This window comes from Lutjanus erythropterus, chromosome 8 (genome assembly GCF_056507025.1).
Source record: "Lutjanus erythropterus isolate fLutEry1 chromosome 8, fLutEry1.hap2, whole genome shotgun sequence".
Taxonomy (NCBI): Eukaryota; Metazoa; Chordata; class Actinopteri; order Lutjaniformes; family Lutjanidae; genus Lutjanus; species Lutjanus erythropterus.
In genome coordinates this window covers 10,767,124-10,790,271 of record NC_139324.1, presented here as the reverse complement: position 1 = coordinate 10,790,271, position 23,148 = coordinate 10,767,124, and the positions used below count along the sequence as shown (strand labels likewise).

Here is a 23,148-nt window from a genome sequence, read left to right as displayed (position 1 = left end):
GCTGATCTGCTGGTAATCACAAAGTTTATTTTTAAGATAAGTCAGGCCACCTGACTTGCAAGTTAACTGCACTGCCTGAATCATTACAAGTTGCTCAGTCTTTCTGCATCCCTGTTCACTTCTCCGACTTGTCAAACCCATCATTTAAATAGCGATGTGCCTCCAGCAGGTGCACCTGGCTCTTAGAAGGAGTGGGAGATGACACTCTGATTGGTTTCAGTCATGTTACACCCAAAACAGACCTATGATTAAATACAACCTCTTTGGGTCTTATGCCTTACTTTGCGCTCAGATTATGCAATGTTTAAATTGCAAAGTGGAGATGAACATGCCCTAAATCCCTGTGCATCATGCACTTTGAACCAGGCACTATAGATCTTCTACATAGGGCCCAACATCACTTACATAACAAAACCTACATAATGTAACTGACCTAAGAAAGTAACTTAAGTATGTTTCATGCATAAAAGCAACGCATTAACTTTTGGTTTCACACTGGACATGAACTCTGGTCTCCTGAGTCAAAGCTCTGAGTTTATTTGAGCCATCTATCCACCCCTCCTCCTTCAAATGGACTTACGCACTCTTTATACAACGACACCTGACTTTGTTCATTAAAACGTAATGCTAAAGCGACCACTCCAGAAGTTACATTGTAGATATAGCCATAGCGCCATAGTTTGAAGCAAAATGGTACTGAGCTGCTGTATTTGACGCTTTGGGAGGGAAAAGGGGCTGGCCATGAAAGTAGATTATGAAAAATAGGAGAATCTTGATTTCTGTTTCCAATGTAAACTTTAAAGAAAGAATGTAAAGAGAGACGTTTCTAGGTCAGAAAAAGAATCTGCAGTTAGTGGTTTAGACATGATTTTCCTTCTGTTCTATTCCTGGATTTAATCATTTTTAAATTATTATTTTTTAATATTTTTTATGATAGTAAGTGCTATGAATATTTTCTTTCATACACTGTATGACACCACTTTACATCTACATAATGACTAATTGCCATGTATGAATGTTAGTTTGATGGCTCAGATTTTCACTTACTCTTGATCTTTCAAAATAGAAACAGTTTTCCACTCCATTTCAACATAAACTCTTCCCTCACCATTCATCAGAGAATCTTTCCAAACTGTGTCTCTGTTGTATGAAGAGAAGCACAGGCTGTGATTGACAGGGAGAGGTGCTGCCCCTTGTTGAATGCTTGCCTGATTGCAGAGTTTGGCTCACTGGATTTCCAGAGGGGGCAATTGCAGAGCGCTCAATTTAGTTGCACGCCTCACTGAGTGTAAAAGAGAACTAGAAATGGATGGATGTGGAAGATAGCTAGCTTTAAGCCTTTTTTATTTATTTAATTTGATCACCTTTGAGGAAAAACCTATGTCATGAATCAAAAGACATCAAAATAATCCTACAGACTAACGGCCTCATTGAGATGTCAGGAACACAGTGTCTGATTTGCCAAGTCTCAGCCCAATGCATCATGGGATTGCAAGTGAACTGCTATCAACATGCTATCAACAACAGCTGTTTTCAAATGAGAGAAATGGATAAATAATGAAAGATATTCAGTGTTTGATTCACATGAATTTATTTAGGTTCCAAAAAATGCTGCAGTTCAAGGCTGGAATACAAAGTTCCAAAAGGGATATGATCGTATTGAAGTTAGAAAGGTATAAAACCAGTGTCGGCATTAGCATAACGTCAGCCTTTCCTCCTGCAGGGTTAACCACCCTCACTTTTCCAGCAGTTGGGACACAACAGACTTTTTATGATCTTGAAAAGCTGCAGTGTTTATTAACTGAGACACTGTTACCTGTGCTATATATTTACTGTCATATTGACAGCTTCCTGCTAAGTTTAAGTTTGTGCTTTTCTACCAGCAGCATGTGACTCAGTCTGCTGCTCGCTCTCCCTCACTTGCACACAACACACACATATTAGGACACTGTCACAAACGTACTGTAGCTCTGTAGCCGTCTTGCTACCACTGTGGGTTCCCCGAGCACAGATGCACAGATTCAGCCCTCAGACTGTATGCTAAACTTTTATTGTGACACTACTGCCCAGAACACAACAACAAAATCATCAATGCACCAGATGTGCCCGTGGCTCCAGCACATGTCCTCCAGTCTGTTCAGTTTTAACCAAAAACTCAAGCAGAGCTCCTCTCCTTTGTCTGAGCAGCAGTCCTCTGAGGGCCAGCACACTACTGGATGAAAAAGGGGAGAGATGCAATCAGGAAAAAACAGCAGCAGTTGTGTCAATCAACTCACCTGACACTACTCTCATGAGCCATCCCCACCACACCTCTCTCCCCTGCAGATGACTGCTAACCACACCCACCTCCACAAGCTCCTTGGAATAGGACAGTACATAATATAGGGCTGTGGTGGTAAACCGCCCATCCAGTCAAAATGCTCAAAACACTCAAAAACGTTGAAAGGTGCAACGTAGTCTCATATAGCCAGACCTCTTCACAGCACTCAGTGCTGGAGAAAGGTCTGGCTCCACACATACACATTCTGCTATAGAGGAAAAAATGCCCTGCCTTGTTTGCATTTCTTTAAACCAATTACAGATGTCTTGGGTGGCGCTAAGGCCAGGATGCAGCAATGGTGCTGCTGCAAAATAGTGACAAGGGGGAACTTCTGGTGGTGGTGGAACATTTACACATCGGGAGACGAACTCTAGCATTAAAATGACTACATCATTGCAAAAGAAAAGGTAAGGTAACAGCTGTCTTTTTCAGAGTCGCCCCTGCTTATTTCAGCAAGATGATGCCAAGACGCATTCTGTGTGTGTGTTAAAACAGCGTGGCCTTGTAGTAAATGAGTTCAGGTACTAGACCGGCCTTCCTGAAGTCCAGATCTGTCTCCTATTGAAAATGTGTGGTGCATTAAGAGTTTCACTTTCAAAACTTCAAAATTAGTGCCTTTGGTTCCCAAACACTTACTGAGTGTTGTTAAAAGAAAAGGTGATGTAACACAGTGGTAAAGATGTCCCTGTGTATTACCAAAAGAAAAAAAGGATAAAATTAATCAGTTTGAACATTAAATATCTTGTCTTTGTACTGTATTCAATCAAATAGAGGTCAAAGCTTTTGCAAATCATTGCATTCTGTTTTAATTTACCTTACCTACTTACGTAATGTCCCAACTTTTTTGGAGCTGAGTCGTATAGGCACTCTGCCTATACTGTACATTCTGCCCATTTCACCTAATGTGGAAGACAGCAGCATTATATCTGGAATGTGAGAGATATATGTGTTATTTATAAGATACAGTAATCGCATGACCTGGTATTATTAAAACACACTTATCATTATCACCACAGGCACTGTTAAATTAGCCAGGACTGAAATCTTAAGAGGAAGTGTAATTTTAGTATTCCTATTTGAGATCCATTTGTTCCCAGCCAGCGCTGCTATAGTATACAGCCCTGCCAAAACATGTGCCTATCAAGACATACTGCACCACAGGCAACCCAACAGTTTGCATCAAAATCATCTGGAAAACATGTAATCAACATGCAACGAGTAAAAGACTTAACACCTGTGCTGTATCAGAATTGCATGTCTGCCTTCCAAATACCTCTCAGAGCCAAGCAGTGAGGACTGCTGGGAAACTGCAATCAAAATCATCTCTTTTCAGAGCAGGACTCAGATTAGCTCTCCAGCTGTTTCACCACTTACACCTCTTTCATAGGGCACTGACACCAAAAGATCAGAGCAATATTAATACCAACACTGCTACAATTTGCTTTGACACTTCAATCAAACATGCTTGATGAGCACCAGAATATAAATTATGAAAACTTATTTTTAGAATTAGTCCTCTTTTGCTATTTAGGTAACAGCAAAAGTAAAAACGGGAGAAATGGTAGATAGTTAGTGTGTTCATCTGACAATAAGAACCTCGCTCTTATCCCGTCTTTGTTGTTTGTTTTCCATTTACAAAGGCCCAATGAAATCTAAGAAGCTTATATACAACAAACCAATGATACAGCTGGCAGTGGTTAAGTAAGAGTTGAACCAATTTCAAGGATTTTTCTAATGACTTCATCATGTGGACGACAGCCAGCATCGCACAAAGAACTGACAGCTGGATTCATCCTGATGTCTGTAAGCAGTACGCCGCCGCCGTGTCTCTGCAGTCTTTCAATAGCAATTCAAATCCTGTTGTGGACTTTAAGACATCTGCCTGGAACCATGCACATATTTAAAATGAAGAATAACTGCCACTTGTCAAACACTATAAAGCACTTGCAAAATTATAGTCCTTCACAAGGATGGCAGTGAAAGCACTTCAGTGTTCTTGCTTTCCTGTCAGTTATATGCAAAAAAGCTTGCAAGCTCCCAGCCTGCTTGGATTTTAATGCAACCCATAAATATTCTGATAACGTGACAAATGGTCAACATGTTTCAGAAGCTTTTTTACAAACACAGTCTTGTTTTGCTTTTTAATTTTGCCATGTACTTAAATTTCCAGAATCCCTTAAGGAACTAGAGGAGGTCAACCAGATCACTGCCAGGCAACAGATGGTGAAGCAAATACTGCAATGCCGCCACAACTGCAAAACCAGTGAAGATCAACAACGAACAATTGTGAATAAAGTTTTCTTATAATTGTTATTAATTGTTATGGTTTTGTAGTTTCTGTTCAGTTATTTTGTTTAATTTTGAAAGAGTCTGTGTCTTTATTATCTTCCTGTCTTTGTACCGCCTTGTGGGATCACTGATTAGTTTCACTTGTCCCTGATTATCTCCCCATGTATTTAGCTTGCTGGCTTTCCACCTTTCTTTGCCAACTCTAGCCCCTCAGTTGTAATTTCTGCAAAATTAATTGCATCAACCCAGTTACATTAAGTGTGACTAAATGCAAGTAAATAAATGAAATTAGCCCTAATAAATTGGCAATAATAATGATCTGTTGTCTGTTTGTAGATGTATCTGTGGGTTATAAGAGTTTTAACAGTTGAGTGAATGTCTGAAGAACTTGGTACAGAATTAGAGGTTTGGTGAAAGGTTCGTGTTCAGTCACATTCTTCTGAAAGACTCTCTGCAGGGAGTAAGGCGACAAGAGCCCGACTGTTTCCCCATCTGTCCCACAGTGGGAGCTCCCTGCGGTGCCTGGGGTTTTTCTCCGGTGAGCCCTAATGTGTCGTGGGGATTTCCTTTAAATTACACACGAGGCTGTCCCTGAAGGCAGCATTGTTATCCTGTGTCGATCTGTGTGCTTCACCGGTCCAAACAAGCTGTTCGTTCACTAGAGGGGACCGTAATGTGTGGCTGAACTCATCATGTGTACTTAAAAACGTCAGATGCTTTCCTATACAGAAATGGAATAAACAATTGTGCAGGCTTTGGAATGCTATATTGAACACCCACATTGAGATGGTCGCAGCAGCTGTTTGTCTGTTGACAGATTACCTTTGTCAACCTGCTGTTCCTAAATTTGCTGACTTTATGGATTCCAGGACTGTGCAGAACAAATCCACCCAAACATCAATGAATTTGCGTTGGATTGAAGATGACTTAAAGGAATACTATGCAAGATTTTCCTGAAAAAAGTAAAGAGTCATAAAAATAAATGTCATCACTATGACCCACTACAAGTGTGCGTTGGTGTCTGTATCTGCAGAGAGTCTGTCCTTTGCCTGCATTTCCTTATTTTGTTGTGTTCTGGGCATCAACCTTCACAAAGTGGTGTGCAGCCCCCAGCCAATAACAGTAACCAGGTTACATTGCTGTCCTGGTCTCTCACTTCTGCTCTCTCTCTCTCTCTCTCTGTCATGGATGTAGAAAGAGCTGCAGGTCCGTGCGCCTGTTTGACCGAGCAGGGATGAGCCACACACACACTCACACACACATAGACACTATTGTATACACAATATTGTATTGCAGGCCTGGGTGATATATAATTTTTGATAAATTCAAATTTGAATTGATGTGCTATTCGAGAATGTAGTCTTTACACTGGTCACCGCTGAAGAGTAGTTAGATTACTGTAGTCAGCCGTAAAGTGTGCAGATAAGCTCAGCTTGCAGAATAAAATGTTCAGGTTACAAAATATAACCTTTACTTTTTTCTCCCTTAACGGCTTGATTCCATCAGGCACAACCGCTGCATGGTATGGCTGTGCCACATCTGCCGTTCCGAAGTGACTGAGTCTATTTTTGGTGGATGCTGCATCAATCTGCACAGAGCAGATCGAGTGGGCAGGAAATCACCAAAAAAGCAAAGAGATTCTGGTCAGTTTTCAAAGTAAAAGACCCCGTGCAGACTTGTGATCATAAAGACAAACAGAAAAGAAACTACTTAACTATGTAACTTTCTTATCCATTGTTGAAGCACAAAAGCAAAGAAAGAGGACCAAATCAACAAAAGCTGTGGAAGTTAACATAATCAGGTGGGCAGAATGCTTTTGAAACTCTGCCAGTGGGACCTGCAGTCATATGAAGAATGTATCAAAACTGTGGCACAGATGTGCTGTGCCCAGTGGAATCAACTGGGAAGTGGGCTTTCAGACCAAGACCTGTGTTGAAATAACAAAGAGTGCTACTTCAGTGGGAGACTGCTACTTCGGGTAGCTGGGAGACGTGTTATAAGACAATTCAGGAAGTCCAGTTCAAGCAATGGGTCCATGGGTTTGAGGCTGATGGAGCACCAAAACATTGCACAGCGGTTCACACTGTGAGACGGGATTTCGCAAACCTAAAGGTTTATCACAGCAGAAAAGTTTTTATCTGTCAGTGCAACAATTCTGAGTTAAACTATAAAGCTCTCTGTATCAGTGTTTGAGAGGGCTTCATTTTTTTCATGCATGGCAAACATTGGTCTGAAATACGGTTGTAGTACCCCAGATCGGTCTTGGTCTCAAGACCATTTTTTAAAGGTGTCTGCCTTATCTCAGAATCATCTGCAATCACAGGACAAAGAGGACATAGGATTTTTTTTCAAGACCACATTGTCTGATTTATTGTCAGCATCATGACTGCAATTGGCTGTAAAACTTCCCGCTTCACATGCAACCAATTACTTCACTTATTTCCAGTTTGAAGTTTTTGTTACACTTATGGCTTGGTCTTAAGTGTATGACTTGGCATGATTTGGTTTCAACCACTCAAAGTCTTTTTCTTGTCTCAGTCACGATGCCCTCTGCTGTTGCATGACACATCAGATCAGTGTTGGCAAAACACAAAATATGGTCAGATCATATATTTGATTGGACTATGTCTTGGTCTTCCCAGGCTACACATAAATCAGGGTTGGCACTGTTCTGATCCACAAGGATGTGACATTTCACCTGAATCTATTGAGTAACTGCCAGACATGTCAAAAGAATAATTTGCACTTAGGCTTAGCTGTTTCATTTCAACAATAATAGATAAGCCAGCTAACCAAGATCTACCCATAAACTAACAAATGGATGACTCTGATAAATGGAATATGACAAACACAGAAGTTTTATCATCTTCACAGGCTCTCACTCATGCCGCTCCCTCACCCACTGAACTGATCAGGGTTCAGAAAAATGCTACAATAGCTTGTTGTAGCTTCCACATTGTCCTCTGTGTTGAGCCCCTGCAGCTTAATCAGTCAGGGCGAACAACAGCTAAGGGGGGCACCATTTTCCTTTGCCTTGTCTGAGGGGAGGACTCACACTTTGAAAACCCCTGCTGTAGACAACTGATTGGTTGTGCGACACGGACATCACAAGACATCCTGCACAAAACCCAGTGTCTTTAAATTGCCGAGCTGCCATCAAAAGCAACCACAACTTTTTTCATTCAAAAGTGCCATCCCAAAAAAAACCACTGTAGCATACTGACAAAGTGCAGACATATCAAGAAACCATCCCTTAATTATCCTCTGTTACAAGAGAGGCGTACCTCCTTTTTGTGCGAGTTAGAGTCAGAGAGTGATGCTGAAGGCAGGAGAGCAGAGGAATCAGTGAGCAGTGAAGCTGTCAATCTGGCAGTAAATGTAAAGAGTAAGTTAAAGTTTTGTTAGTGAATAAAGGCTTCAGTTTCTTGTATGTGTGGTCTTTCCCAACTGCTGGAATAGCGTTGCTATAACGATCAGCTCTGCATACACTGAAGGAGTACTATCTGCGTGGAAATTGTAGCATGAAAAATGGGTAACGAGAGTCTAGAAGAGCTGTACCATGTGATGGAAATACAGCTAATACGACAAGGCATCCATTGGTACCAACCATGTCATACCAACTTGCCAGCTTGCTCCAAATTTAGGCTAAATTTGGCAAGGAAAAGAAAAAAGGTTTGAAGGGAAAGCAGTATTAATGGGTTATTTTTGCCTATTAAAAAATGGTGCGTTTGAATATTTCTCCATGCTGGGTTCCCTGATAACAGCACTGGAATCGAATAAATTGGAGCTGACTGGAAAGCTGAGACTCTTGTGGATTCAGTGAGCCCATTTGTGTCCATGTGTGATGATGTAAGTCCTCATACTGGCCAATTAATTGTGGTTAAAGGGATAATTCACCCAAAAATTAAAATTCAGTCATTATCTATTCACCCTCATGCTGATTGTTGGGTAAAAATAAACCCAACAATCAGCATGAGGGTGAATAGATAATAGATAGTGAATAGATAGATTTTTACTGCACAAAACACTGCTGGAGTTTCACAGGAAAACAGTTTTGCAGAATCTCCCAAACAATGAAAGTGAATGGTGACCAGTTTTAAAACATTAAAAAAACAAAAAACAAAATAAAAACATAAAATGCCTCCATACTGCTTGTCTGGTGTAATCCAAGTCTCCTAAAGCCCCCCTGAATTTTCATTTTTGGGTGAACTATCCCTTTAAACCTTTTTGAAAATTGAATGTTGTGGTTACTCATTGGAATTAAACTCCGTTACTGAGGCTGATCTAATCATCTCTATTCCAAAACCCTCTGATTAGACACAGCTTCCACTGGGACGTGCAGGCTCTGACCTATGAATAGGCAACATCAGGTGTAAATTATTTAGAATTTCAGCTTTTGTGATCAGGCATCGGGCCTGATGAAGGTCTGGTACCAAAACATCGCAAATAAACGTTATATTACAAGTTTGACAGCATGTGGGAGTCCTTTTGCAACTTTCTGGTCTACTCGCGTCTCTCCTATTCACCTGTCTCAACCTAATAGATGTGCCAAGAGTTTCTTTGCTTTTGTGAGGTTCTCAAAAAATATAGATGTATATTATTCTTATATTGTTGTAAAGGTGCCTGGTTGCTTGTAATGTTCTATAAAAATAAATAATAATGTTTACATTGAGAAGTTGGGACTTATCATTCTTTTTACTGTATCCTAATTAGGTTTATACAGGTAGGCAAGCCCAGGATGCTTGGTTACTATACCATTACACTAGTAGACTGTAGTATACACACACACACAAAAACTTTGCATACATAAGGAAACTTGCACCACACTATACTGTACAAAACTTTGCAAATCTCTGCTGATCACATCCATCAGTTGTGGTGGCCATGCAGTAGGTGTTTCACCATATGTTTCCTGGTGGAGATCTGCACTCTACTGAGAGCACTCTTCCAGTCAGTTTTGTTTTCAGGTATTACTCATCTTTACAGAGATGCCCCAGTTCAAAGGGTTAATTTACTCAGGCCAGCATGCCTCTCACTAACATGCACATTTGTCATAAGCCAAGAAAGGAGACTGGGGTAAGAAGAGACAAAGTAATTCTGCAGATTGTTGGTTGAGAGAATGATTTTCTCCCAGTGGACTATCCAAGTACTTGAGGCAAGACTCCACTAAGAAAAAGGTTCTTAAACATCTGTCTCGATGTACTTCTACTCTCTTGTAAGCTTAACCACAGTTATGATCACACAGCTTTTCCAGAATGGTAGATTGCCATTATCTCACTTTGTTTGAATTCCCGGGTAGGGATGTTGTTATCAGAAGCAGTATGTCACTGGGATATAAAAGTGCTTTGGGGCTGGACTGCATCTGCTGTGGAGAACAGTGCAGATAAAAGGCACATGCCGTGTTTTCTGAACAGTGGGTGTTTGCCTTTTGCTCACAGCAGGATTTGGCTAGCTTTTGATATGTTTTGTCATGTCTTTGACTGTCCTATCTTTTTAAAATGTGCTTTACAGGAATTGAAGGAAAATCCACCCTAAAACACTTAAGCCCTTTTAGACTTAGTCCCTTTATGTTGTGATCAGATAGCTATCAGATATTTTAAAAAGCCAAAAAGCATTTAAGATTGATTGATTGTTAAAACCATTTCCTGTGGTGGTTACTTACATAACCTAATCTTTACACCTCACAACTGCTGTTTTAATCAATTCCTGATTGTCTATGAGGTAATGACTGTTATTCGATCCCATAGACCAGTGGTTCCCAAACTTTTTCTGGCCTGCCCCCCTCTAGAAGCCGAAAAAATTCAGCCCTCTGAGGGACCCCCTGCAACAAAGACTCAACAATGGAACCAAGGTAGGACAAAGTTTTACGTAACTTTAGGTACTCTGGGAAAAACAGACTGAACAATCTGCTGGGTAGACTCTAGATTAAAAACTAAGCACACTACAGCCTGGGTAACTGAGATAAAATGCTGTCTTCAGACAGGTCGAACACTGTTTACAGTATTCAGACAGTTCAGAACGTGTCATTAGGAAAACTGCGGGTTTCAAAAGAAAAATTGTCCCGCTCACATCCACAATTTAATGGATAGACGGGAGGAGGCAAGAAAATGAACAACTGGATAGCCGCCAGCAATGCATGCACATATATTTCCCCACTCAAAGCCCACGGGAGGCAATGTCACAATTGTCCTCATTTTCCATTTTCTGCAGCTGGTTTTAATGGCTATACAATGCTGGATGTAATGAGACAAGCGCTGAGTGTAGCATATAGCCAAGATGATTGAAATTAATTTATGTTCCTCGGAGAAAAGCTATCATTTCACACTATTAGTGCGGCTCTAGAAACAGCGGTGTTGTTGGCTGGTCCACTGGTCCATTAGTCTGCCAGTCTTACACGTCCGTATGACATGTGAGTGATATTTCGGCATCAATTAGATGTATTGCTGTTATTTTTAGAACATATAGAGAGTGCTAATGACATTGATCCACTAACTGCTGCAAACAAGTCTACGTTTCCTCTTGTTCAACATTTTAATTTATGACAGGATGCTTTTAAAGCTAGCCAAGTTCCACAGCTTTGTTCAGACCGAGAAGGTTACATGCAACAACATAGTAATACCCTATAGTTAATAATATTCACCTGCTATTAATCCATCCATCCATTCATTTTCTGTAACCGTCTTATTCCCGGGGGGCTGGAGCCTAACCCAGCTGACATTGGGCGAGAGGCGGGGTACATCCTGAACAAGTCACCAGTTCATCGCAGGGCTGACACATAGAGACAGACAACCACTCACACATATGGGCAATTTAGAGTTACCAATTAACCTATTATGTGCATGTCTTTGGACTTCGAGAGGAAGCCAGAGTACCTGGAAAGAACCCACGTGGACACGAGAACAGCATGCAAACTCAGAAAGGCCCTGCCCCAGCTGGCTGAGGGATTCGAACTCAGGACCTTTGTGCTGTGAGGCAGCAGTGCTAACCAGTGCCCACTGTGCCGCCCTGCCCAGCCTGTGTGTTACTGACATATCCAAACACACAGGCTATTGTATGTCTGTTTATAAGCCTTTTTATATGCAAATATATATTTAAAGAGTTTAGCCTCCAACATCATTCTTGCGTCTAAAGTTTCTAATCAGACAATGACCAGGCATAGACGAGGAAGTCCTGGCCTCAGTGTTCATTATCCAGACATCCATTGTCTACACGCAAAGCCCAAAAACCATCATCCATTCCAAGATGTTCCTGTCTCACTGCTGGACACTGTCTATCGACACTGACAAAAACCATTTTCATGCACTCTTATCACTTACCTCAAACTGAATACACTCGTCTTTACTCCGATTGCTAGAGTTTATTTTTTTCATCACATCTCCTGCTTGTAGCGAATGCAGTCCTTCATAAGGATCATGCAGTTTTTATTTTCCCATTCATACTTTCATGTATTTTTTATGCGTGTAATCACAGTTCTCTCTAAGAAGTCAATCAGACAGCTGCAGCTATTTCAGAACACTGCTGTTAAAGTCCTCACCAAGACCAAGAAAGTGAAACATCATTTGAGTTCTCAGATCTTTGCACTGGCTTCTCTGTGTGTCTTAGAATTGACTTTAATATACTGCTGAACGGTTTAGGGTCGCAGCATCTCTGCTGTCCACATCTTTCAGATTGCCTGGGACAGATCTGCACACTGTCTCCCACTCTGTGGTAAGTGTATGGAAAGATTTTAAGATAGTTTTCCATCAGTTACTTTACCTTAAAAACATAAAACTACAGTCTTTGTGTATAAATTCAAGTTTGAAGGTCAACCATTTAGAAGAAGTAAGACCACATCATTTTTAAATTTTGTGTTTTAGGTAGGTTTTAGGAAGTTATTTTGCTACTTTGTTGTTCAGAGATTCAGTTTTAGCTCATTGGATGGGAGACAGTGCCGTCAAATCTGAACAGAGAAACGAGGTTCAGTTTGAGTGCACCACATATCTGGAAGAAACTCCCAGAAAACTTGAGGTCTGCTCCAACTCTCACTTCTTTCAAATAAACACATAAGACTTTTGCCACTGCCTTTTATTGAATCAAATTTGGGAGTATTGCACTGTAGCCGCAGTGTAATTTTTCACTCTTCTGTTTATTCTGGGTTTTTGACAGAATTATTTGGTCTTATTTTCTCCTCTATTTGATTTCATTCTTTGTGCCTCTGTGTCTTTTTATATTGCCTTGTATTTCTTTTATGTCATTTCTTAATGCTGTTGTGTTATGTAAAGTACTCTGAGTTGCCTTGTTGCTGAAAGGTGCTATACAAATCAACTTGCCTCGCCTTGAAATGTGTAACATTTCTGACAAAGTAATACTGATGCTTTTTTTCTGTACAGTTTTTCATCATTACATAATCATCTAGTGCAGCAGATGTTGGCACAAAGAGGTATGAACAATTATTTGTAATCATAACCAACCTTTATCATATGTTTTACAATACATATTTAACTTTTCTATGTATGTACAGAATATACAGCGCTGAACCTTTCTGGCAGTGAGAGTAATTATGCAAACACTGTCACATGCACTCATGACATATGCCAACAGTTTTCCAACATGCTGTAGCCTACTCTGTCGCTATGGTTGCCACCCCTTTTCATTTCACAATCAGTACACGAGAATGTCACTACAAATATTAGATTTAAATATATATATATATATATATATATATATATATATATATATATATATATATATATATATATATATATATATATATATATGTATATATATATATATATACACTGCGAAAAAACAGACATAATGCTGCTAACTGTCTATATATTATTTGATGAGGGGCTGTATGATGTACTTATCCATGGTCAGTGTATTGCTTATAGTAGATGGTGGTCAACATGCCCCCAGTTTGGAGAAGCAGCAGGAGTACAAGTGTAGGAAGCTAAGCGATGTACTGCTGTAGCAGCAAGACATTTAAGACACCTAAAAATATCAATATAACTTCAAGCGTACGCTATATATAAAAGATTTTACCCACTTTAGGTTGCCACTAGACAGCTTTTTCTGATGGGAAATTGCTGTTACAAAAGCCAAATATTGCTTTCTCTCGCTCAAACAGACTCTTTTGGCAAAAATCAGTATTTTTACTTCACAGAACACAGGAGTTGCTGGTCTACCACTGCCTCGATCAGTGATTTTATGTGTTTGGAGAGCCTGAACTCATCCCTGAAAACACCAAAGTCACACAATGACACAAACAAACTAAGCAGCTGTAGCAACTCCCAAAGGAGTCTGATTGAGCAAGAGAGAGAGATGTATGGCTTATATAACAGCAGTTTCCTGTTGGAAAAGGCTGTCTGACTGAGGTAAAGTGGTGACAATATTGTAAATGTAGCTTACACTTAAACTGACTGATTTGGTTCTTTTTTTAGGAGGGTGAGATGCATTTTACTACTGATTCTGTCCCAAGCAGTACATTGCTAAGCTTCCTGCCCAAGTACTGCTGCTGCTTCTCCAAACTCTAAATAAGTACCTCAGACAAAAATAAGCAAATAAAAAATTAAATCAAATTATCCTTTTAAAGTTCTGGGAAATACAAAAAACAAAATCCCGCTGTCTCCCACAGGTGGAGACATTATCAACTCAGTGCTCTGCAGAGAGGTGGATTTGATTCTTAACATAGAGGAGCTCACCATCTTGACTTGAATGAACATCTAAATTTGTCATGTATCCAGTACGTACGATTTTTCTGTGTTCTTTTGTTTCTAATGTGATTACAGTGAGTGGGCTGTGGCAACTCCCACACTCAAATCTATTATCTAATAGATTTGTAATCCTGCTCAACCAGTTATCCAAAGACAATCGTACACCTGTTCTAGGTTGACTATACTGTATGTGTTTGTCCATTTTGACTCTGATATACAGCCTTTAACTGTGCAAACAGACACTACTGTGTCTTTATCAAACAGTGTGCTCCAGTTGAGACCAAGACACAACTGCTGAGTCTGAGGTGACCATTAAACCCCTGTGATTTGGTTATAACACGTCGCTTTCATGTTCGCTCACGAGGCTTGAAGATGTCCTCGGCTTGTCAGTTTCCACAGATTTTAAGCCTAAACTAGCTATTATATATCATATCATCTCATCACATGATCAAATACAGACTTGCACTGCACATCAACATCCATGTTTGTGACAAAAACACCAAACACAATAAGAAATTACTACTGATTGTTTTACCATTTTAATTAACGTTGATGGAGATGCTTTTTTGAGGGCATACAGGTTTAGAGTTAGGGCCAGTGGCACCGTTTTTCATTTTACATCAGTTCTTCTTCGGGGCCTGTTCTCCATCCAACATATTCTTGGAGTGTTAGGGTTAGGCCCCTGTGCAACCACACTGCCTGCACTGTTTATATTTACACCCCTGAACATAGTACAGAAAAAAATATTTCTAAGATGACAGCAAGAACTGCAGGTCAAGAAGCATAAATAGAAATGAGAAAACTGACAATAGCATGAAAAACTATGATTAAAAAATGAAAAAACTGTACAGTTTGTGCAGAAATTTGAAAAATATTGACCTAGGAATGTGCAACAGTTCACAGTATGAAGTATAAATATGAGCTTTATTTTGGTCAGCCAACATTATCGACCAGATATTGGCTTATCACAGCTACATCGGTCTATATTAGTATATGTATAAGTGAAAAAAAAACTTTGTTTTTACATAATACAGATACAGATTATTTTTATTTGTTTGCTTTATAAGCAGCATTTTATGTATATATGATATTTTTTCTTAATTCAACTTTAATATATATTTGCTCTATATGTGTTTTTTCATAATTCTTTATAATTATTAAAAATATTGCTAAAAGTTTACTGATTCAGTTACCTGATGTCATTTTGTACATGAAAGTTTATTGTTAAAAATATCCTGCCTCCATTACATCTTTGTTTAAACACATTTGAGGATCACTGCAAAAACAATGTGTTTATGTATATATTCTACTGTATATATCAACTGATATATCGATATCAAAAATGTTTAGTCCCTAATATCGACATCGGCTCCAGCATCGGTCAAGTCCTAAATAAGACTGAGAACTGTGTGTTAATATACACATGGATTCATGTGTGTAAACTTTCCTACATAAGGATGCTCATGTAATGTGTTTACAACCTCCCTGGATGCATCTATGCGCCTGCTGTTAGTCGTGCGGTTGGAGCCTCCAATCTGAAGATCTTTTTAACATTTAAACACACTCAACAAGGTTGATTTCATCTGTGTCACTTACAGAAAGACAAAATACATGCTTTCAATACACAGCTTCAGTATTAAATGTTAATATTTGACCTGCCATATTTGTCTGTAGTGTTCAAAGTCCCATAAATCATTTAATCAAGTGGATGCACTCCAGAGAGAGAGCGTCCTCAAACAGGAACAGCATTTGTCCTGCCTCCCTGTTCAATCATTTATCCAACAGCATCGTGCTGAAGCTACAGAAACACAACAAGCGATCAGATGTTCACACACCCACACACATCCACACAGAGTTTTGATGTCATTTAAATCAGAGGTTTTCAATTTTTCCTCAGCTAAGGACCCCTTACAAAATAGAAAATGTACTTGGGACCCCGCATGTGTGTCCCCTGGATTAGAGAGAGACGGTTCCCACCTTTATGTGTGATGTGTGCTTGACTGGCAGGAAGAAGATTTATATATATATTTACAGTGTTGTTTTGTTTTTTTCCAGTTGCTAATGTCAAACCTCTTCACACAGTCTGTGAAATAGAAGTCTGGGGACCAAACTGTGAGTCATTTTTCATGCTTTCTCACAAAATTTAACAACCACATTTACCAAAATCCATGAACTTTTTTCTCATTCAGACTGCAAAATGCTGTATATTTTTTTTTTTATTTCTTAACACACTGTTTGCAGAATTATAAAATACATTCAAAACAAAATGCTGGAACGATGTGTGCATTTCTGCAGTACTTATACTGAAATATATAGAAAATCTTTGCAGGATATTTACAATAAAATGAAATAATAATCATTCCAAACACAGCAACTTCAGCTGCAGCTCTCCTGTGTGTAGGTTTTAGTAGTCTCATTACCAAACAGACAAAATAGGAAGGTGCGCAGTACTGTACAGTATGAGTGATGTACTTTTTGTAATTGCAGCTCTGGAATTTCAGGGATTTGTTGTTTCTTTCAACTCTCTATTTTCCACGACTAGCTACAAAAATATAGGATGAACAAAAGGACATTGAAGCAAATGAGATTCATTCTTGTTACATTACTTTAGTACAGTTGATGAAGGTTATTCTTATTTTATAATAACATTGTGATTTATGTGATGAATCATTCAAACACCAAAGATAAAAGTTCATAATTTATGAAAAGTCGCCTGTCATTCATGGTTTTTTTAGGTCTATTGTCAGTGTTTCAGTTGAACAAGCTTTTTTTTGACAGGTGAGATTAACTGTTTAGCCAAGATGCATGTAAGTAATGACTGAGGCTTGGTAGCAATTGAAAAAAAACTATATTTTAAAAGTCAGATTGTTAGATTAGAATGTAATCTAAGAACTATTTTAGACTTAAGACTAAAAAAAAAAGATTAAACTATGATGTTTTTTTGTAAAATAAATAAATAAATACATTTTTAACATTGTGATCATTTAAATATTTGAATCTGAAAAGTTTTCACGGACCCCCTAGCAGAGTGCCACGGAACCCTGAGGGTCCCCGGACCACTGTTTGAGAACTACTGATTTAAATAACTCGACCTCCTCCACGTGCTTTCCTCTGAACTTCTCCGAGCAGCAACCAAAAGACTTGTGAAAGTTAAAGAGCCTCAGTTTTCTCGTTCACACAAACAGCTCCACTCAGGCACAACTTGAGCATGAGAGCCAAACCAGTCGATGATGCTGCGGCGGACAGCGAGCAGCAGCTTTCTTCTTACCTTTCCTTCAGATGAGTAGCGCCGGCTGTGCTGCGCCGCTCCTGCGCTCTGGTTCATGTTTGAGCGCCGTGGAGAGCTCCAGAGAGCCGGGGGAGAAAAAGCCAATCAGTCCGCGGATCGATCAGCTGCTGCAGAGAACGATCATACGCCCAGAGAGCCACTGGGAGCCACTGAAACCAGTTTACTGAGTCGTTTGGAGCTGTTTACTGGTTCGTCGTCTTCTCTGTGACACGCATGGGTTCTCAGCCAATGATGCCCTGCGCGTAAAGACTTGCTCTGCTGGTGCGCCAGCTGTGAGTGAAGCGGGCTGTTCAGTCATCCGGCAGTAAGGCTGCGGGCAGGTTAGCCCTCACTAACAGAGATAACAGGACAGGCTCTGAAAAATCTGGCTGCCGGACGCTGGAAATAAATATAAAGCTTCATAATCCATCCAAAAAAAATATGTTCCATTAATCCTGAACCATTAAGAGACATCTGGAGAGTTTCTGGCACAGGAATTAACCTTTGTTCCATCACTCCATGGGGACAGATGATTGCATAATATGATGAAACTGATGACAACAGTTTGTTGCATGTAAAAGAATCACGTTTTGAGAGCTTCTGTACATGGACGCACCTCTGACACTCTTACCTGCTGTTAGCCCACACAGCTGGTTTTCATGGGAAACTCTTAAAGACTTTATGGTGCATGAATTTTCATGAATTCATATAAGATTTCATGCATGAACAAGCATTCATTCAGTCATGTAGTACTTCATGAAATATCAGAAATTATATAGAGGTCTGTAGTTAAAGGGACAGTCCAAAAACCTGACCAGTCACAGCAGTGCACATGTATTCTGTTTCTGGCCTTCCACACTGGTGAATACTACATGGTTTATCGTGGCATAATTCTGATAAACTAAATAATTAACGAAGGAATCTGTAATATATAACTGTAATAAATTAAAATTACCATCACATGTCATCAGAGGTCAAGGAAACATGCAAAATCAAAATACTTGTAGCCAGCATTTCCTCATTTCAAATTTCCATTGCGTTCTAGAATATCTGTTTCTGTTTGCTCATTTCACATTAATTAGAGTTTGAATTAATGCTGAATGTTTGCCAAATGAGGACTTGTGTGTTTATGAGTCGTCAGAAATCATTAATAATCCTTTAGAAGGAATAGATGTTTATAATTGTTAAATTGTGCAATATGTTACTGAAGTCTGGCAGGCAGTGAAACAGGCAGTGACTGAACTCGAGCTCCAGAGTGTGTATTTTCAGAACAGTGGGCTTTTGTTTTCAGGAGAACACGCTCAGCCGTACACTGACAGACAGTCAACAGTTATAAAAAGCAGATCAGCTTACAGTGGAGGACTCATCGTCACTTGTTATTGTCTCCTGCTGTGTTCCTGAGCTTCCCTGAGTCGAAGAAGGAGCGGGTGGGGGGGCAACTCACATCACCCATAGAGTTCGTGCATTAAGTCATGCAAGAACTACTGTTAATTCCTGTTCAACTCCAAACATGGTTTAATCCTAAACCTACCAAAGTAGTTTTGTTGCCTAAACCTACTCAGACTATGACCGTGCTACAAAGGCTTTCTGGCTGCCTCTAATACAGACACTAAGGGGTACCTTGTGTGCCGCTGTGAGATGCTGAGGGGTGGTGACAAACGTTGATGTGTGACGAGTTGGGATAAGAATGGGTTGGTTATTCAATGGACTAAATAATAATGGGTTGACAAAAAAGCCAAACATGTTACAACTACGGATGGTTTTACACTGAAGTCACTAGAAAAATTTGGTGCATCTCTTTCAGCAGTTACTGTGCACATATGTATGAGTCGGCGAGGACAGTGATAAATTGTCCATATGTGACAAGAGAGTTTTCAGACGCACTCAGTATACAAAAGTGGGATGCGTTGCACTTTATAATAATCCTTGGAAAAAAAAGAGAAAATATTGCAACCCAGAATCCAGAATACTGTAGGGCAAAATGCATATCTGTGTAGTAAATCTGCACTGCTTGTTCACATTTCTCACAAATCTGTGACATTCCAGATTTTATGTAGCTTTACTTTCCAGTAATGCAGCCAGTGGAAAACTTTAAACTGTATCAAACAGTGCCTTTAAGGACATTAAGGGTCTCTATCATAAACTCCTAGCAGTGACATTTAATTAACAATACAGCAGTAAGATTAATTGATTGTGCCATCAGGTGAAGCATTCTGGATAATGACTAATTCTGGGAACTATTTGAGTTTCATTTGAATCACAAATCACCACTGAGCTGTAGGATAATATAAAAATCTAAAAAATGTTTCTTGGCAGACAGGAACTTTATCAGTGCAGAGTAAAATCTCCACTATTTGTCAACCTAGATGTTATTTTCAAATTTAGATTTTTCATTCATTATGACTATAGGTCACTTCAATAAGGAGAGAACAATAAATCAAGCATGTAACGGTATTTCTTCACTGGTAGCAGTGAAGAAAGGTCGTGGTGATTAGACTCAGTGTGAAGCATCTTCATTAAATGTACACCCACGAGCATAGAAGCCGGGACGAGATTCCTCTGGAGCCTGGTGGTGCAGTAAAGCCTGCAGGGGGAAGATGGAGCCTCTCAGGTGACCCTCTCAGAACATCCTGAAAGTCATGGCGGTGATGAGGAGGGGGTGGGTTGCACACTAGTAGGTCAGAGCAGAATACAACAAATAATTGGCATAAGAAAGACCAACACAAAGATGATTGGTCAGTTATGAATTTGTGGCAGCGTGGGAAAGCAGAAGTGACTGTGCTGACTGTCATCTTTGGTCATTTTCCTTTCAATTACAGTCCTTGTATATAAAATCAAGTATGCGGGTCAACCATGAAGGTCAACTCAGTGCAGCCTCATTCACCACCCCTCAGCGACTCATACAGACATGGACGGTGCCCGTTCACCGGGCTTTTTAAGCAACTTCATTGTAAGAGAAGGTGGGGTCAGGGTTGCCTGGTCTGCATTTTTTCTGTGGAGTCAGGCTACTTTAGAAGTGCTGCTGCTGGGTGAATTTTTGGTCCACTGCTGAGTGGACCGACTTTGCATGCAAATTACAAATTAATAATAAAAATACACATCCATATTTTAAATGAAATTATTTATTTATACCCTACCTGGGCTGGTTTTGACCAGGCAGCTCTGGGTGGGGTGAATGGACAGGTCCAAGAAACACAGGACTTTCACCTGGAGGACAAAGGTTCATGTCCATGTACCATTTTGCCACATTGCCGTGTGAAGTCCCATCAGTGACATCATGTGACGTAGGTAACTTAACATAGTTATTCTAACTATGAATGTGGTCTAATTCTAAACCTAACCAAGTAGTTTTTGTGCCAAAACCTACTCAGACTTCAACTGTTTCATAGCATTAATCGTGTTAAAAAGGCTTTCTGGCTGTATGGATACAGCTGCTAAAGGGTACCTTGTGCTTCAGTATCAGATGCCAAAGGGCAATGACTGCGGTGCGTTTCAGACACTTCCCAGAAGCGGCTCAGTGCTCCGCTCCGTGGAGAATATGCACCGAGTCTATTTTTGATGCACAAAGCAGATCGAACAGGCAGGAAGTCAGGCACAGAAAAGGCAGGGAGAATCCAGTTAATTTTCAAAATAAAAGACCCCATGCAGACTCACGATCATAAAGAGACAGAAAAGAAAATATTTAACTATGTAGCCAGCTTATCCACGGTAGAAACACAAAGAGCAAGGAAAGAGGACTTAATCAACAAAATCAGAGCAAGTAAACGTAGTCAGATGGGCAAAACTATCCGCTGCTGAAACAATGCTGGGGGAAACTGCAGTTGCAGAATCTCCAATTTCAGGCAGTAGACAGTCTGTTATTTGTCTCCAATGCAAAAAAGTCACTCTCAGAGTCTCCTGTCACAGGTGCAGGCAGCAGTAGTTCTCGCAGTGGTGGACATATGGTAAAATTGTAACAGAAAGATTCCTTTTTTTGAAAAGTAACTGAATATCAGATTGCTTGAATTGCAAAGTTTTACTCTACTCATTACAACAAAAAAGTAATCTGAGTACTACAATGTGTTACTTTGTTATCCCCAGCACTGGAAATGGATACATCAGCTGCATCAAATTTTATTACCTGTGCTCATCTTGATATTTTTTTCTTAATTTATCATTTTGCACCACAGCCCAAAGGATAAGCAGTTACATAGGATGGTTGAATGGTTTTTGCACCATCTACTCTTTCCAAATTTTAGTTTGAGGCTTTAGAAAAATGTATTCCTTTTAAGAACCACTTCTCCTCTGACCAGTCCTCCATCTTCAGAGGTCACTCATAAGCCACTCGTAGAATTTCTTCTGTGTTTTCCTGCTCAGATGAGTGGGCTTTGTAGTTGGCATTTACAGTAAAGGTCTTGGCACTGTATTCACCTTATTACCTATGGCAGTTTTGTGGCATTGTTATGTGAAAAAAAAATCCAAATGGATCTTCACGACAAGGTTTGCTGTTGGTAATTAAATCAGAGCATCAGTGTTGGTATTACACGCAGGAGCCCGGGTAAGTTTAACCGCTGTGACATTTTAAGATAATTACCTGGAAACATGCTGAGAAGACATCCTGCAGCCTTGTAGTTTGTAGGAGATAGGAAATATGTGACACAGGGTGTCGTGCCAGTTATATCCTCAAGCATCCAGCAGCATGGAGGTAGAGTTTGTTCCACGCTGCCCGGCGAATCTCAACATCAATAAGTAAAAGCCTAGTCTTCTGTTATAGCGTATCACAGGGTGGTTTGAAGGCCACTGCTCGCCTTCACTTGAAAGCATGTATCCGGTTTTAGAGATGTGGAGACGCAACCTTTTGATGCATGAAAGGTCGAGGTGTGATAGGAAATGTGTCACTGTCCAACAGTCGAACACGGAAATGTCACCAGGAAGTCCAGATCAGTACAGCAGACTCTAACAAGAGCTGATGGGAGCTGAAAGTTTGAATGCTGTGCTTTTAGCCACATAATTACAACTGGGTGCACAAAATATTTAAGCAGCTTGAAGCTGAAATGAAAAAAAGGTGTTTTAACCCTTTTAGATCACATCCACAGTCATGTTGTGTGCCCTTTTTTTTTTTTTTTATATCAAAATCCAATCATGATTTCTTCCTGTATATAATGCATATTCATGTATGCTAGCCAACCAGTTTCATTCATGATCCACCCATCAATCAATCTTCAACTTTAAGCAGCACTGAGCTAAGGTTTAGTTTGTTAGTTAGCAGCAGTATGGTACATTGATGTGTCTTCAGGTGTGTCAGAGGCCTAAAGAAACATCTATTTGTCACAGTCAGACATGCTTTTGGTTTGACGTTGTGCACCTGGAATGCTTGGAGGTCAGTAGTTGGAAAAGTGAACTGAGAAATTACAATCTCCAACTGTAACATGTAGCATGAGTCTGCTAATACACCACCCCATTTACACCTGGTATTAAAATGTGATCTGTATCTGTATGCGTTATCCAGATTCTTGTATGGATTGTGTTTACATCCAAACACAAGGCAAGGCGATGAACAATTTACATGTTGCATTCACTTGTGTTTTTCCTTATCT

The 23,148-nt window shown here is 39.8% G+C and overlaps 1 protein-coding gene across 1 annotated transcript in view; it reads right to left on the bottom strand.

The window, feature by feature from the left end:
* The window catches only part of LOC146322501 (inactive dipeptidyl peptidase 10-like), a 112,158-nt gene extending 94,241 nt beyond the window's left edge, over positions 1–17,917 (bottom strand). The window contains exon 1 of the mRNA XM_084724498.1: positions 17,573–17,917. Within this exon, the coding sequence (XP_084580624.1) occupies positions 17,573–17,629 (57 nt within the window). The 5' untranslated portion in view covers positions 17,630–17,917. The remainder of the gene's footprint in view (positions 1–17,572) is intronic.
* Positions 17,918–23,148: the final 5,231 nt, after the last annotated feature.